The sequence below is a fragment of the Vidua chalybeata genome, chromosome Z, assembly GCF_026979565.1.
Source record: "Vidua chalybeata isolate OUT-0048 chromosome Z, bVidCha1 merged haplotype, whole genome shotgun sequence".
NCBI classification, from domain to species: domain Eukaryota; kingdom Metazoa; phylum Chordata; class Aves; order Passeriformes; family Viduidae; genus Vidua; species Vidua chalybeata.
In genome coordinates this window covers 75,466,721-75,483,874 of record NC_071570.1, presented here as the reverse complement: position 1 = coordinate 75,483,874, position 17,154 = coordinate 75,466,721, and the positions used below count along the sequence as shown (strand labels likewise).

The following is a 17,154-nucleotide window of genomic DNA, read 5'->3' as shown; positions in this document are numbered from 1 at the left end:
GCTCCACTGAGGTTTGTGAGTGCTGCACAAACCTCCCGTGCTAAAAACCTCACAGAACTCGCGTGGGAGACAGCATAACGGCGTTAAGAAATAAATCAGTGTTGGAATGCCTGCTCGAGTGGTGTGCCTGGCACTGCTCATCTCCATCATCCTGTGAGCAGAGAGCCACAACAGTCACATGCATTTGGGTTCACAGAGATGGAAGAGGAAGGGGCATTTGTCCCAAAGTGACATTTCTGGTATGATTCGCCCACAGGCATTGTGGATCCTCTCACATTTTTTTTCCTGTGCCTTGACTGTTGTCGCCTAAAAGAGATTTATGGGGCAGAAACTAAGGGAGTGTTTGTGGCTGTAGGATTGTTCAGGGTGCATGGAGCCCCTCAGCCTCTTCCCCATATCTGGAAGGAATTGCTGTTAGGGCTTAGAGAACAGTTTAGAGATGGAGGATTTCTTCAAACAAAACTAAAAAGAACCCAAGAAAACTCAGTCCTCATTACTCCAGACTTCTGGAGAGGCCATGTATCAAACAAGCCATAGTACTTTCTTCAGTATGGTTTATTAAAATGTCTGTTTTTCTGATCTGTAAATGGTGGAATTGCTCTCAAAAAGGTCAGGCCTTATAATAGATGTATTGTGAGTGTTACCTCCCTGAATGTATTTACAGCTATTTAATTCTGACAACTTGACAAAGTCATATTAACTGTTTCACAAGTGTGTGTAGCTGAAAGAAACAAGTAGACAAACATTTTATTTTAACTGGATGAAACGTACATACTGATGGCATTATCACAAATTTCAGTGAGGTTTAAAATCATGATGGAAAGCAAATATTGTATGAATACCTGCAAGCATTTGGACAGCTGACTTGGGATGCTTGTATTTTTTTTTTTCTTCATTGAAATGCCAACATCATTCAAGTTTGAAAGATACTTTAAAAATGGTATGGCTTACTTTAGGTTACTTTCAGATTTACTTTCAGGTTAAAATGTTTCAGGGCTTGCTAAGAGTATATTTTGTAAGAACTCCTGAGAAAATCAGAAAGCACAGGATGGAGTGGGTATGTGAAGCAGGAAAAAGAATGTTTCTGTCAAACTAGAAACTGAGTGGAAGATGTTCTCCAATTGCTTTTTGCAATGCATTGAAGTAAATCATGTGAGAACAAAAGCAAAATATTTCTCCTAAGTATTAATGGATGTGACTGTTCCATTGATGCACCCTCTCATGGCAAAATGAATTCTCAACTTTCTGTAACTAAGCAAACCACGTTACACTTAATTTCCTTCAGCCAGTTTCATTGGCTGATCAGAAGGGAGCTGCACAGGAGAAGCACAGAGGGGGAAATAGTTGTATTTAAAATAATAAATAAATAAGCTCTATTATTAGAAGTGGTCCTATTTGCATAGGAATAGGCAAGTATTGCCTCTCATTTTTATATCACTTGTGAATTTTTTTGGTTTTAATTGTAAAGACCAGAGTCTACATTACAAAAAAAAAATCCTTTCTGCCATTTATTTCTTTATTAAGCTTTAATGATTTATTGGACGCTTACAGGATAAGATGATGAAGATAATTTTTCCTAGAAAAACCAGTTAAAATCACAACACCTCAGACAAATGAAGACATTCATTTAGACAGCTTCTTCCTAATCAGAGAAATCTAGGCTGTGAAACCAGTGGGGAGGTGACAGCAGTGTTTGGCAGGTTTTGCAGGTGTGTACAGAAATCACCAGGAGATTGATTGCTGAGTCAAAACTGTGGAGGAGTTTATCTCAGCTGAACAACTTGTTTGTACATAACCTGTTTTTGACCAGAACTTTGGAGATTTTTTTTTCCAAGCTCTTTAAACCTGAAAACAAATGTTTAAATCATTCAGATCTTCCTTTGGGAATAAAAAATAGAACAAATAGAAGAAAGTCTCTCAATTTGCCTGAGCAGTTAGTGTCTGAAAGATAATGGTCAGAAAATTAAAAAATCAAAGGTACTTTTCCAGATCTTTGTTTATTTTGTATGTATGTGGTAAAGCTTAGTGGTTCTGCTGTGCACATTGATTTATTTATTGTGCAGAAAAGTAGGGAGCTGTTCTCACAAAGCAATCCCAAGTGAATGGCAAGTCCACATGAGAATTTTATATACTGACATGCCAAGAAAGTATTGTTTGTATTAAAAGCACAGTGAGTCAGACCAACAGAACTTTTAGCTGTCAATAACCCCAAAGTAATTTTCAGAAATGTTACTTCTTTATGGCACAGTAATTTGCTTCATTTTGTTCCTCCTTAATTGTATTTTTGTTTACTGCCAGAGTAACAAGAATTACTTAAGCCTTTCATTTATGCTCACAATCAATCATGTAATTGCACCTCTGGGGTAAATTGTTCCCATCTTTCGGGGAAGAACAGGGTGCTGTATTAAGTACATTGCACCATTTTTTATCACATAGAGATAGCTTTGGTTTGGATTTAAAAAAAAAATAGATTAAGCGAAAGTTGTAGTTAGCGTTGTTAAACTGAAGAATTATTTTGTTCTGTTTTTTTTTTTTTTCTAGAAGAGTTGTGTCTTGGACGTATCACCGTACATTTGAACTGTAATTGCTTCTGACAGTGTTCTGTGGCTCTGTAGGAACAAGTTAAGCCAGGCTGTGCATGTATCTGTAGCTAATTTGGTTTCATGTCTCTGTTCATTTCACAGAAACATGCATCTGCAGTGTGAGGTTTGCATCTTTTATACATGGAATAATGCCATATTCAACCAGACAGCCTTTGGGGCTGCATTAATGCTGTTGGGTAAAGTCGGAATACAAACAGCCCTTGTGTGTGCAGGGGCTGAAATGTGCCCTGGAAATCCACCTCAGGCAGTGCAGGGCAGGTGTTCACACTCAGGGAGACTCACAGGGGCCAGGGGAGGAGGAAATCTGCCTGCAAAGCTCACCAGCTGTTTTACAGTGAGGTTGAGTGGTTGTATTTACCTTTCTGAAACTCTTCCATCCTATGACTTGACCCAGTCACAGGTGGAATTGGATTGTCCTTGGCGTCCACAGGTCTAAAGGGGAAAAGTTCACTTGTGCTGAGTGCTTCAGCCATTGTCCCTACTCTGTTGCTATAGTTCCTGCTCTTTAATCCCCCCTGGCCTCAATCCTTCAGCTACAAATGCACATTAACTTAATTACCTTGAGTTCCCTCCCTGGTGTCCCAAGCAGTGAGTGCAAACCTGTGCATATTTGAAGGTGGTGATTTGTCTCCATTTTTTCACCTTCTTCAAGCTAATAGTAATGACTGTCAAGGAAACACTTTAATTTGAGTATCTGCTCTTATAATTTATCCTGCAGCAAAATATTTGCACTCACAAGCTGTTCTTCCTTTTGACCACCAGTAACATTTACACTGATTATTTAAAAGTCAGTGATGTATTTCCCCTAGGCAATGTAACAAGTATTTTTAAGGAGTTCAAATGTTACTGAGAGTATCATTGCTGAATTTCAGAAAGCAGATTTACTGTGTGTTCCTCCCTAGGTAATAACCTTTTGTAATCACTGAGTTTCTGTTTGTCCATGAAGTCTAGGGGTGAGGGGTGCTGGTAACTTCTTGTCACTCAGGACCTGCATTGACTCACAGGGATTCTGTCCTACCTGTGCTGTCAGTGCAGCTGAAGCTTTTGAAAAGATCGAGTCCATGGGTGTTTTTTTTTACCTCTGGCTTTCAGGGAAAAAAAAAAATCCCCATCCATGCACTTCACATCTTGAAAGTAAATCCTGTTAGAAATGTTTCTTTTAAAATGCAGGGGTGCTGGTGAGTGCAGTGTTCCCCTGTGGGCCAGCCCTAGGGGAAGGAGGATTTCAGTGATTGTTTGTTCTGGCTGCTTCAGTTACCCAGTGATACTGAGAAGGGGAAAGAAATGATTTAGAAACCACTATGAAACTCAGTATTGAGATCACTTTGGACTCGCTTTTCTTTCTACATTCATGCAAAGTTTGTATCCCTCAGAGTCATTTAATATCTTCATTAATCTCTCAGTGACTGAGAGTATCACATATCTACAATAATGTACGAAAGAAAAATGTATTTTTCATTGAATGCATTCTGTCAGGCTTCTCAACAGCTGTTCTCCTTAATTAGGTAACATACCATTGGTATTTCTTCATTTACATTTGCAGATAAGCAGTTGCAGAAGTGGTTGAGCACATGTGCATGTAGACTGAAAACAGGTTTATGTCATGAGCATCCTTTGATTCCCTGTCCTTGGCACACTTCTTAGGAGTCACCCATGAATAATGCAAAAATAATAACTGTCCTGATAGCCGTGCTTTCCATCACACTTCTTTTTTTTTTCCCTAATTCTGTAATTACGGCTTCTGTAAATTATTTTTCTTACTGTCAGTTTTTGGTCTGCATCAGTGAGATCTTGATGGAAATGAAGAGGATGATGTACCAGTAGGCTGTGGGGGAGTGTGAAGCATTATTTTCTTGCCAGTGAGCTGTTAGAAATTTGCACATGCAGTCTCCTGAGGAATTACTTAATACATCTCCAGTGTCCTGCCTGTGCCCACCGCCCTGGCTGACCACACCAGACAGGCTGTGGAGAACAGGCCCCTGCCAGGAAAAGGGTGAGCTGCAAGGCAACAGCACATCTAGTCCTCCCTTCTTGTAAACTGGTTATTTTAATTTAAATTACTTCTGTGCAAATGCAGTGATCTTTGAAATGACATTTCAAAGGGGTTTGGTGTGAGGGAGTGAGTGGAATTGTAAAGTTACATTATAAATTTATTTTATTCCTGGTGTTCTCAGTGTTATCTTTGAATCACAGAAAGTGATTTTTGTTGGTGTTGAGAGTGCTCTACACCTTATTCCTGAAGAAAAGAGTAACTTTCTTTTCATGTTAATTGTTCCTGAATTAGGTTTATTCTTCTGCAACAGGTTCCATTTTTGCAGTAAGTATTTAAGGTGAGCTTCTAAACTCAGATGGATATTGCTGAAATCAATGGGAAAACCTAGTTTCAGTTTGGGTTTTTTTCCCAGCATTAAGTATTCCACAGAGCAGGAATCAGTAAGTAGCACTGGGCTGTTGACAGCTGTGTGAAAAAAAGGCTCTAGAGAATGGCTTTGCAGTCTTATTTTCTGGGATTCACGTGGTGGAATGTCACCACTGTGAGCTCCTGGGCTGCCTGTTCATTTTCACAGACTGTGAGAGAGATGCACAGTGAAATAAAAGAGGAGTGAACTTCCTGGGGCCCACACTGTGATCTCAAACCCAAGCCAACTCTAAAAGCATGTGGGATAACTTCTTTTGAGAGGTATTGCAGTTATATCCTCTAACTTACCCTCTGAAAATTAACTTACAAAACATTGCCTCTCTGCTGTTTTTTTCTGAGGCCTTTGACAGGAATCTTTGCTACTTGAACCAAGCACTGAAATCAGATAATCCATCCTCTTCTTCTTTTTTTTTAGTTTGCATAATAAATGGGTTGAACACCCTAAGATGAAGAGCTTTTAATTTTGCAATATTTGGTTGGCTGTCAAAGAGACATAAAAACAAGTGTTTTCCAGCCAAATTGCATCTGCTGAGGAGTGATGGATCCAAAGAGACGCTGCTCATGCTGCCTGTCTGCACGTTCCTTGTGGGCAGGACTGGAGAAAAAGAATTTAATGTTTTAATGTATAAAAACATTTAGGAGGAGATCTGCATTAAAATGTGGATTGAGAGCCACCAAGGCCTGGAGAAATTTGTTGGGGTTTATTATGGCTGTTTTAAATGTGAGAAAAATAAAAAAAAAGGGTTGTTTAAGCAGTAGGTTTTGTGACTCAACAACTTTATTGTATCAGGAATAAGAGAGCATAAAGTTAGGGAGCAATGCCCTGCTGCAAATTAACTGTTAGTTTTATAATTGCAGTCAACCCCTGTAAAACAGTTATTCCTGCTTATTTCTGGGATAACACTGCTCAGTGTGTATGTTCAAAAAACAAGTATAATTTTTCTGGTGTAAAGGACAGAGGCAGAAAGAACAATTTTATCAATTTTCAAAGGATGACATTTGAGAGGTTTTGTGTCATTTAAAAATCACTGTTTTTTTAATCTGTAGTTAAGCCCGAGTTGGATTTGAATGTTTTAAGACGCTGGAAAGAAAGAATTCTTCTCCAGCTGTCTCTAACAACAAGGGAAAGATAATACTAATTTCTCTTTGTATCTTGAGCATTTAGTGAGGAAGTTCAGGAAATTATTTTTGTGAATGCAAATTAGATACAAAACAGGCTAAAATATTTTGTGGGCTCTGTGGAAATGATGCAATCCCAGAGACAAGTGGAAGCTCTGTGTGTAATCATCACAGGCACACAACAGACAGCCTGTGAGATGCTGTCCCTGTAAGGAAAAGCCAAGTAAGAAATGAGAAAGTAATAATGCCACTAATTGTAGGGTTGGAAACTTAACACTGAAGTTGTTCATTAAGGAGCCAGAGATTGTTCAAACATAAAAAGTATTTGTCATTCTGATTAATGTTTTTGCAGGTAATAGTGTTAAAAAAGGCCCAAGTTATCCTGTTCTCTGTGGATCTGTGCAATAAGGGGGATTATTTGATTTTACAGCAGAGCCTGGTGCCTGACCCAGGCTGGAAAAGGGGCACAGGGATAGTGGGGGCACTGTGAGAAATTCACTAAAATATTCATCATTCCTAGCCTGGCTTTTGAAAGGATTACAGCAGTAAGTGGCTTAATAAAATGTTAATTTCACAAAACCTCATTATCCTGAGTTATACACTTAATTCGGAGAAAAATCATGTACAGTTGAGTTAGCTTATGGCCAGAATCACCTGCCTTTTGGGGTATGTGGGAGTGTAACTTGTGTGTGTGTGTTTAAGCACACACTCAATGAAACAAAACCTCAGTTGTCTCATAGGCCCATCTCCAAACAAAAGTAGTTAATTTTTAACTGAAGATTTGCTTGTTGCACAGTTATGAATGATAGCACGACAGATTTTCAGTGCAGGACCAGAGAATGCATACAAATCATAGCTGTACTGGGTCCAGGCTGCTTGGTTTTAGTCAGGTACTCTTAGTCATAAGATCCTCATAAAATTATTTGTATCTTGGTGGTGCCTCAGGAGGTCACAGAAGCAATTATAATAGAGACCCAGCAAAAGAGAGAGAAAAAAAACACTATATTGAGCTTCTCTTTAAAGGTTCTGATTGGCTCTAAATACAGCTGTTAAATTTGGAAATATAATTTACTAAACCCATGAGTTACTTTCCCTTAAATCAGTGTGGCTTGTATGTAACTATATACTGGCTGATAAGAGTGAATAAATCCAGTTCTGCATCCCTCCTCAGTGGCATGACCTGTCTCAGAAGGAATGCTCTAATAAGATTAACATAATTCAAAAGCAGAAATGTAAAAATGAAATGCTCTTCCTTCGGTATAGAATGGGTATTACCTGCACAGGTAAGGAAAGCTGCAGGAAAATGGAAAACCAGGGTGGACTAACAACAGGTTTCTCAGATGTAGACCACAGATTCACAATTTGAGATAGAGTTTGAGGGTTGAGGGTTACATGGATGTGAATCAGAGCTAGAAGAGTTGTATGGAATGTCGAGGAATTTGTGTGTGGAGCTGACCTGCCTGCGAGCTGCCAAGCGTTGTGTTTCAACAGAATGAGGAGAGAACTCTAAAAATACCTTTAAATCTTGTTTAAGCGTGCTGGTTAAGATTGTATACCTGTGCAATTAGAGGGGAAATAATGGTTATTTTGTTAGTGCCTGAAGGAAGTTGCTCTCTGCTGTTTGGATGCACAAATACCTGGTTCACACGAGTTTCCACTCCCTGTGGAAATGCCAGTACCTGATACTGGTAGCATTAGAAACCCATATGAGTAGAGGGTTGAACTAAACCAAAGGAGTGAAATTCACCTTCGCAGCAACCTTTGGTGGAATTGTGGTGAGCTGACTGGTCTGAAGTCCCAGGGTTCTTTTTGAGGGAAAAGCAGGCTGACTTGTGCTGTTTGTGAAGGGGGGAGAAGTGTGTGCTGGGAGACACTTCTGGAAGGTGAATGCTCTGCCTGCGTTCTTCTCCTCCGTTTGGAGCAGCAACAAGAGGTTATTACAGAATGGTTTCATGCCCGTGATTATTTTTTTTTCCCCAGCATTAGCTGGCATTTGCAATGTTTTTGTGTTCTGTGTCCCGGTGCAGAATGGGCGCTGCAGACAACATCTACAAAGGCCGGAGCACCTTCATGGAGGAGCTGACAGACACTGCTGAGATCATCAGAAAAGCCACCTCGAGGTCGCTGGTGATCCTGGACGAGCTGGGCCGAGGGACGAGCACTCACGATGGCATTGCCATTGCTTATGCCACGCTGGAGCACTTCATCAGGGACGTAAGTGCCTGTGGCGCCGCGTCCGCGCTCGGGGCTCGGCGGCGTGGGGCGAGCACAGCAGCCCTGTGGGAACACCACATCGTGCTCTCTCTGTGTGTGTGTGTGTGTGTGTGTTTGTGTGTGCAGGTGCAGGCCCTGACGCTGTTTGTCACCCACTACCCGTCGGTGTGCGAGCTGCAGCAGCTGTACCCCCGCGCCGTGGGCAATTACCACATGGCCTTCCTGCTCAGCGAGGAGGAGGACGCCGGGCAGCACGCAGGTCGGTGTGGGGCAGCTCAGCCACAAAGGAACGCTGATGTGGGTGCCTTTTCAGGCTACCTGAAAGCAGGGGACAGACTTCTAAAAAGCCAAAGCCTTCTTCACAGCCATCTTCCTCCTCAGACCTTGCCAAATGCTTTTTTCTTGAATCCCTACCTGCCAACCTCAGCAGCTGCCGGCAGTTTGAGGGATCACTCCAAGCTATTGATGGCTTTTGGGGCTACCTAAAAACAGGGGCCAGACAAAGTTAAGAGAATAAAATGCAGATATATTATTGAAGGGCTTTCAGGTACATTTTGGGTAGACAGAACCCTCCCCCAGGAGCTGCACCCAAAATGGACCACGGGTCACAGGTTTCCACACTTTTATATGTTTGGTCCATTTCCACATTACAGCTTCAGCTAATGAAGTAATTCACCCCAAGTTTCTCCCCCAGCTGACTTTTGTTTGTATTTCTGGGCCCTGAAGCAGTGAGGTGTCCTTGATTGCCAGGCCTGGACAGGAATTGTTGTGTCTGACCAGAATGGGGAAGCAGCAGCTCACACTGAATATGGAGCTGAGAGTTATACACTAAAGAGCTGCAGGACTACAAATACATGAAAACGATAAAAGCTAAAATCCTAGGATGTCAGTGTGACAATTTACACCTCTCCTGAACGTGATACACCCACTGTCACTCCAGTCACACATTTTGGGGGGGTGAAAACTGGACATGCATTCCTTCACGTGTCTCAGGAGGGTGTCTGAGCTGGGGTAGGTGAAAGATTCGCTCATCCCGCCATCCAACTTCCCACAGCAGCCAAACACAAAGGATTAGGGAGGAGGGATTAGGGATCAAACATATGGCAGCTCCTTCTCTGAGAGATCTCACTGTCTGGAAACATTTGCTGTTTGTGGGGCTTCACGAGCAGGATGTGTTTTGTAGCTCCCATGGATTTAATTTCAGCCGGGCTGCATGATATCATGTACTTTAATGTCATGGGCTTTCAGTGTCTTCGTCCTACTGTGCCAAGCAGCTCCAAAATTTAGCACTCTATGGAGTGAAAAAAACACATCTGAGTGTTTTGAAACTGTTTTGAAACATGATGGCCCTGGTTCTAGAATTACAAAGGGCATCATAAAGGCCTGTTCACTGAATAATTGTAAAAATTTTTAATGTGTTTTTTCTCATGACTTGCCATTGCTATTTGCCATTAACCTTTCCCCTACATAATTCTTCATATTGTAATATCTGCTTACCTTGTAAGCTGATCAGGACAGGGGACTTACATATTTGCCTCTAGGGGAGATTCTGATTTTGGTTTCATGTTTTTAGGATCTGAAGTGGAAGAGAATCCTGAATTCATCACTTTCCTTTATCAAATAACTAAAGGAGTCTCTGCAAGGAGTTACGGGCTAAATGTTGCCAAACTGGCAGATATTCCTGAAGAAATCTTGAAGAAAGCAGCTCACAAATCAAAGGAGTTGGAGAGAATAGTGAACATGAAAAGGTCTGAACAAATGTGATATTTTTTCTTTAATTATTTCCTTCTGTAATACCTACTTAATGTTCTCATCAGTGATAGTGAAAATACTAATGACTTTAACTTAGAAAGTATTTATTACTTACTTTGGAACTTGAAATTGTCTTTGCATACTACAGTGTTGAAGGAAATGTGGACATTCTTTGTCTGGTTTAACTTGAAAATAAATTTTATAATACATTTTGATTTCCCCCACAAACACTCAGAATTTTACTGAAAGTTCTGGGGATTTTAATATTTCCCTGATACCCAGTTTTCATTCAGGGGTGTTTGTTCCTTATATATTACAGTAGTTATGAAAATTCCTGTGTGTATAATGGATTTGTAAATCCTGTAACATTATGTGCACAGTTTAGATATTCATAACTGTTTTCACTGGATTTTTTATTTTTTCCTTTTGCTGTTATTTTCCGTGGCAGTCCTATGAGCAAAATTCAAATATCCCCTTAGGAACATAATGAACCAAGATCTTGGTTGTCTGATGGCTGTACCTAATCCTGACAGGATAATTTTACACAAGAACATTTTGACTTCTAATTATTTATAGGTGCAAACTTTGAAACTCGACAGCGCTCGGTGCTTAATGATGTTTTTTTATCCCCTCTTAATAAAGCCAAAGAGAAACTTTAGAAGGTACCTGACAGTTTATAGGAAAAATAATGCAGTGGTTTATGCTAATTGGAAATATCAGTCTGTAATTGACAAAAGTAAAAAAAAAAAAAAAAAAAATCAACAAAACAAATCTGGAGCAGGGTCCTAAGTGTGCTGTTCCCAGGAGTGGGTCTGGTCTGCGTGGTGGGAACAGGAGTTTCCAGCTCTGGGGAACCACACCCAGACCTGCTGGTGGCACTGCCCTTGTGCTGTCACAATATCCACTGGCCAGATGCCTTTTATTGTCAGAATCACCCCCAGATTGGGGTGACCCCGGGAGGTGGAAAAGTCTCTCCTCCAACCCAGGCCTTCAAAGAAAGACTCAGCAGTCTTCATTTGTCCTGTCTCAAGGCAGTTTATTGTATGTTATCTAAAAGATTTTCTTCTGAACTGCTGTGGTCCATTCAGCAGGTCAGACAGAGGCACACACACACACTGATGCTGTCTCTGACTCCCTCTGACTGCCCAAGGGCTGGTGCCATCTTTTATATCACACATTACCTATTAAATGTTTATAGTTTTTCCCCAGTGCCTATCACCTATATTGAACAGTGGCTTTCTACTCTAAACCAATCTGTGAGTGCCAACATCACCAAGAACATGGGGAATAGGAAGGAGAAAGGAGGAGGACAGGGCACGCCCAAATCCCTCCATCTTAGAACCTCTGACCCCCATGTACAAAACTCAGACCCCTCTGTACAAGGCCTAAACCCCCCTGTACAGCACTCAAAAATCCTTCCTTTCACTTTGTGATTACTTCTATTATATTATAATATATATATAGTATATCTATCTATCTATCTATCTAGATAGATAGATAGATAGATATTATAATATCTAGACTTTTGTGATTTCTTGTTCTTCCTGCAAGGTTGGTAAATTGTTCCATGGGTCAGATTCAAAGCCACAGGGGTTTCTGGCTGCCTGCCAGGGTCTCAAATGCTTCTGACCTGGGCCTGGAACATCCAAAAATGTCTGAGGGACACCCTGGGTTCCAATGTTGTATCATTTCTTTAAACCACCCTCATGTTATTTAAGAAAATCCGCAGGGTAATTTCATCCAGTTTTGACAATGCTGTCGTCGGCAGTGTGTGTGAACCCATTTTAAAACTCTTGTAATTTGTCACAGCTCTTACAAATCAAAAAATGCTGAGAAAAAATGTGTGCACTCATTTATACTGAAAATGTGTTTTCTTTTTATGATCCCACAAATACAAATTTGTACTAACTGAATGATCAAAATTAAACAGGGCTGACTACAATGCTGTTTATTTCCTTTAACAATTTGTTCCTACCATTTGTTTATATCTTTTTGTCAGTGCTGCTGGTGCTGTAAGTTAGTTACGAAATTAATTTGTTGGCTGACCTAGAGCAGGAACATGAATCTTAGAAAATACTAACTTGTTGTTTGAAGATCACATATAATTTTGAGCTGTGCTATTTTGGAGTATGTATAAAAATTTGCAGATGACTGTAGGACTTTCAGGGTTTGATGTGCTTCACTTAAAAATGTGTCTGTATTTTGATTAGGTTTTTTTTTTCTCCCACAGGAGAAAAATGAAGTCCTTTGCTGAAGCATGGAAGATAAATGATTCTCAGGAACTACAGAAATGGAAAAATATGTATGAACCTGAGGATGAAAGAAAGGACAGTTTTTAATCCTCAAATCATGTTTAAAGATGGAAGATACTGGAGGTGCAAAATATATGTCTGGAGACTAATGGATTTTATCAGGATGTAGTTCCAGGTGCACTGAGTTGACTTTTTTGCTTTTTGAGACATCACAGATGCTGCATCATGTGTAATTTTCTCTCTCCACATCCCTTCCTTTTCACCCTTTTCCTTAACTGCAAACTGCCTATGGGGATTTATTCTGAATTGTTTAGAAACCATGAAAAATTAGTGATAAATTATAAGCTAGTTTTTTTATAAATAAAGCAATGTGTTTCACCTTTATTGTACTTGTTTCTGAAGAAATATTTGTGTGTGTTGGGAAAATGTAGTTGAGTCTCAACTCTGCTGTACAGCCAGCAACTGCTAACAGTGGTTACTATAAAGAGACTTTTTTCCTTGTTCCCATGTTAATGCATTAAAAAATCACTGATTTTTTAAGAGCACTCTTTCTTCCTGATCTTTCCTCTGTCTGGCACAGCCTGGAGAAAGACTTAAATCCAAAAATAATGTTCGGGTATTGAAAGGGTGAGTGAAAGGGGCAATTCAGAGTGTGCAGCTGGCATCCCCAGTGCTCTCAAATGCAAAGTGAAGCTGAAAAATTCAGAAGGGCTTCTCAATTTTTAAATTTCCAGTTGCCACGGCCAAATTTCGTGTGGGAATACGATATGCAAATGGATTTCCCCTACAAATAACCAGACTAAACACATTGCTGTGAAAATGGACAGCGATGCTGACATGTCTAAACCTCAGCAAACAGCCTGAGGTATTATAAAAAAAATGCAGTGGTGTCATGGGCTTGGCTGCCCTGCAGCCCTGAGGGGGCTGTGGTCCCCTGGGAAGCCCCAGGAGCAGTTTGGTGGCAGAATTTCTCCATGAAGGACTGACCCCATGCCAGGGGTCCCGCTGGAGCAGCCCCTTCCTGAAGGACTGCAGAAAAGGGAGTGATTTTTTTACCTGTCCTAAGCAGCTGCTAACCTTAAACAAACAATTCTCTCCAGGCTCTTCAGGTGTCAGGACATCAGGTAGACAGTTTCTCTGCCATTCAGGCAGCAGGGATCAGTGGGAGCTTCTCCTCCCAGACTCTGCAGCGCACTGCCCTGAGCTGGAGGAGCTGAAGAGGAAAATTAATCTTGCAAGGTGTGACCGTGGGTGTGTGTTTATCTAAGGCAGGCATTGTGAAGCATGGTGAACAGTGCTCTGCTGTTGATGTGCACAGACACAGTGCTGTGGTTCTGGACACCTCTGACCATTGCCATCAAAGAGAATAAATTGAGCCATTACTAAATTCCTACCTGTGCCAAGTGCTCACCCTCGAGGGAGCATTCAGACTGTGCTCTGACAAGGAAGGAAAGAAAGACCTGGACGCAGTGAAAGAAATGGAGAACTGCAGTGAAGCCTGGGGAAGTAGGTTTGGTATTGCTGGGCTGTCAGAGCAACCACAGCTTTAATGCCTGTGGTCACACTGCAGACAAATGATGATGGTGAGCCCTGCTCTGGCAGCAGGGGAGCTTTTCTGGCTGTCCCTGTGAGGCTTCTCGTGTTCATGCCAGACTATCACTGTTTTATTCACTGCTGTGTAATTCCTAGAGAACAGGTGAAGTGCTGTGAGGACGGGAGGCTGCTCTGTGAGGAGGTGCAAAGTGCTGCTGCTGTGTTTGCTGCTGGCTTTGGGGCACATTGGTGACAAAGCACAGCAGGGACACTGCAGCTGTGTCTGGGCCTTGTTCTGCTGCTCCAGAGCAGGAACCCAGGGCATGCCTGGGAGCATCTGTGCAGCAGGAGATTACCCAGACAGACAGGCCCTCCTCAGCCTTGGGAGACTGAGTGGGGTATAAAGAAACAAAAACGTACTGGGAAACAGGGAAAGCCTTTTATAGGAGATTTTTGTCTTCATTCCTTCTGCTGTGGTTAAGTTGGGGGTTCTCTGTCATAGCAGAAGTCCTTCTCAAAGAGAGCTGAGAAGCTGCTCTTGTCTTTTTTGTTAGTTATTCTTTTATTGTCTTTTCAGTCCCAGCACACTAACCTTCATCTTAAAAATAATGTGAAGTACAGCTTTGGTAGTGGGATCGTCTTGGAGATGTGCCCTGTTTATAAATCAGAGTAATGAGGTTTTGTCTGTGTGCTGAGTCAACAGGTTTGATCCTCTAAGGTTAAAGAGGTGTGGCCTGTGTTAGATGGTGCCTGGTGATAGTGGGAATTCCTCCTAGTCTTGGGATGCCTTCACAAAGGAATGTTTAAATCTCACTTCCCAAATATCAAAGCTTTTGGAAGCCTGCAGAGGCTTCTGCTCCTTCTGACACGGTGAAACACTGACGTGAGAAGTGCAGCTTCGTGCTGCACACACGGGCACACACTTTGCACTTCCTGGCTTTCATCCCTGTTTTAAAGGCAGTGTTTATCACTTCACTGAGCTTTGTGACTGCTCTCCCTGCTCTCAGCAGAGAAATGTTAATGCCTTTCTCTGGAAGGTGTTGCCTCCAGACCTCAGAGGTGAGCAGCCTAACCTGGCAGAGCCCCTGGATGGAAGGGAGGGAGGGAGGGAGGGAGGGAGAGGGTGCAGTCCCTGCCTCCTTGTGTTTGGTTATTTAAAAAAGTTACTGCAGAATGTGCAGAACAAGATACGTTACCAGGAGCAATTACCTCTACTGCTGCCAGACAACATCTTTCACTGAGGGAATTCCCCGGGGGATTTCTCTTTGTGTTGCACAGTTTTCCAGAGGTATTTGTAGAAGTGACATGAATTTGCTAACGCAAAAGTTTACAAGGTGTGTAGATCAATTTAGGGATCGCTGAAATGTCAGCTGAGCCTGGTACAACAAAAAAGCACATTTCCTGCAATGAAATAAATGTTTGGTACTGATAGATATCTGAAAGTAAATTATCTGGATATTTCTACTCTATGTTAAAATACCGCTAATGTAATTCAATTATTTTTGTAGAACTATGGCAGTAGCTGTGATATAAATTAATTTTTTTAATGGAAATAAAGGTTTGGTGGATTGCATTGCACAGAGAGATAGTGGGACTTCCTTAATTACATTACATTATATACAGATTTTTTCCCTGCCTAGACTTAAGGACAAGTGGAAAGCCAAGGATATCTTCTTAACCTCCTGAACGTCTTTAGCACTTTCTGAAACAATCACCTTGATTTGAGATGTAACTCCTTGCAGGCCAGGCTGTTCACTGTGAGGTATTGTCTGAAACTGGGCTGGTTCAGCCATAAGTGAACTGAGAGAGACTTCAGGCATTTATAGTTTTCAAATATTTATGTTCTTTTGCACTTGCAAGGGATCTGTAATTTTTTTTTATTGCACTCTTTCCAGATGTTTCCGTGAGAGTAAGTAGAAGTGTTTTTTCAGGTGTTACAAAATAAGGTTGTTTTTATTTAAAATACTCATAGCTGCCCCAAGTAACAATAATGAAAAATACTTCTGATGTTAATGGAATTTTTAACCTTTTATTTTTATTTTTTAAGCAGTCAGTTTCTATGACTTTGCAATGTGCTGTAGGAAGAAGGATGATTCTTGGGAGAGAAGGGATTGAAAAATACAACACACAGCAAATTCCAAATGCACAATCAGCAATAAGGAAGTAGAAATCACTGTTGGGTTTTCTGAATCGTAATAATCCCAATATCTAGGGTGAGTTGAAACTCGAAGAGTGTGCCATGAAGATTACTAGATATAATTATCTCACTCTTACGTAACACTAAATAAAAGTTTCGGTCTCTTCCCTCTGCCTACATACCGAATTATTCCTCTTTGCATTTTGCTCTCTGCAGAATGCTGCAGGAACTGAGTCTTGGGGCATCCCCAGCATTCCCAGTCTGGTGTGAGCACACACTCACAGTCCTGCTCAGGGGCAGGGGCACGCTCACGGACTGCTCAGGCACAGTCCCTCGGGCTGGGCTTTGTTCTGCTGGGCTGGGGACAGGGCAGGGTCTGGTCCCCGCTCCCAGGGCTGACCCAGCTCGGGGACAGAGCCAGCAGTGGGGCACAGGGGCTGTCGGGGTCAGCTGGCGAGACCCCAGCATGTCAAAGTCCCTGTGCCCCAGCCTGGCAGCTGAAGAAGAGGTCAGGAGTGCGTGAGGCCGAGTTCTCAAGGCTGTTTATTTCTCCTTGTCTGTAACATTCTCTCTCTGACCTGCCGAGCTCTGCCTGGCACAGAAGCCATGGCAGTCTGCCTCTGCCTCGGGCTGCTCCCACATGATAAACTCAAAATTACGTGTGGGATGTTTACAGATCTGTGCCAATGCCCACCACCCATGTTAGACAGTGAATCTCTGCCTTAAACCAACAGAAAAGTGTCACCATCACACCAGGACATGGAGGGCAAGGAGAAAGGAAAGAAGGCCAGGACATGCCCAGATTCCTCCATCTAGTACCCCTGAATTACATTCTAAAAACCCCAAAATTCTGCTTTTCCACCCTGTGTCAATTCCCCTATTACACTACTCAAACCCTTTTGGCTGTAATTCCTCACACAGAGTTGGCAGCTTTTTCCACTGGCTAAAATAGAAGCCACAGGTGGTTTTGACTTTGTGCCAGGGTCCCCGAGCCCCCTGCCAGGGTCTGGAGCCAGCCAGGGCAGCCAGAGGGATGAACTGGGTTCCCCCAAGGGGCCACCGTGCGTTCTGCACTGGGGTGGGGCAGCCCCCAACCCACAGGGAAATGGAAGCCCCCGAGGGAGC

General features: G+C 41.9%; 1 protein-coding gene across 1 annotated transcript in view; it reads left to right on the top strand.

The window, feature by feature from the left end:
- MSH3 (mutS homolog 3) overlaps positions 1 to 12,743 on the top strand; it is a 96,059-nt gene extending 83,316 nt beyond the window's left edge. The window contains exons 21-24 of the mRNA XM_053932022.1: positions 8,169 to 8,355; positions 8,482 to 8,614; positions 9,929 to 10,103; positions 12,338 to 12,743. Coding sequence (XP_053787997.1) covers positions 8,169 to 8,355; positions 8,482 to 8,614; positions 9,929 to 10,103; positions 12,338 to 12,446 — 604 coding nt within the window. The 3' untranslated portion in view covers positions 12,447 to 12,743. The remainder of the gene's footprint in view (positions 1 to 8,168; positions 8,356 to 8,481; positions 8,615 to 9,928; positions 10,104 to 12,337) is intronic.
- Positions 12,744 to 17,154: the final 4,411 nt, after the last annotated feature.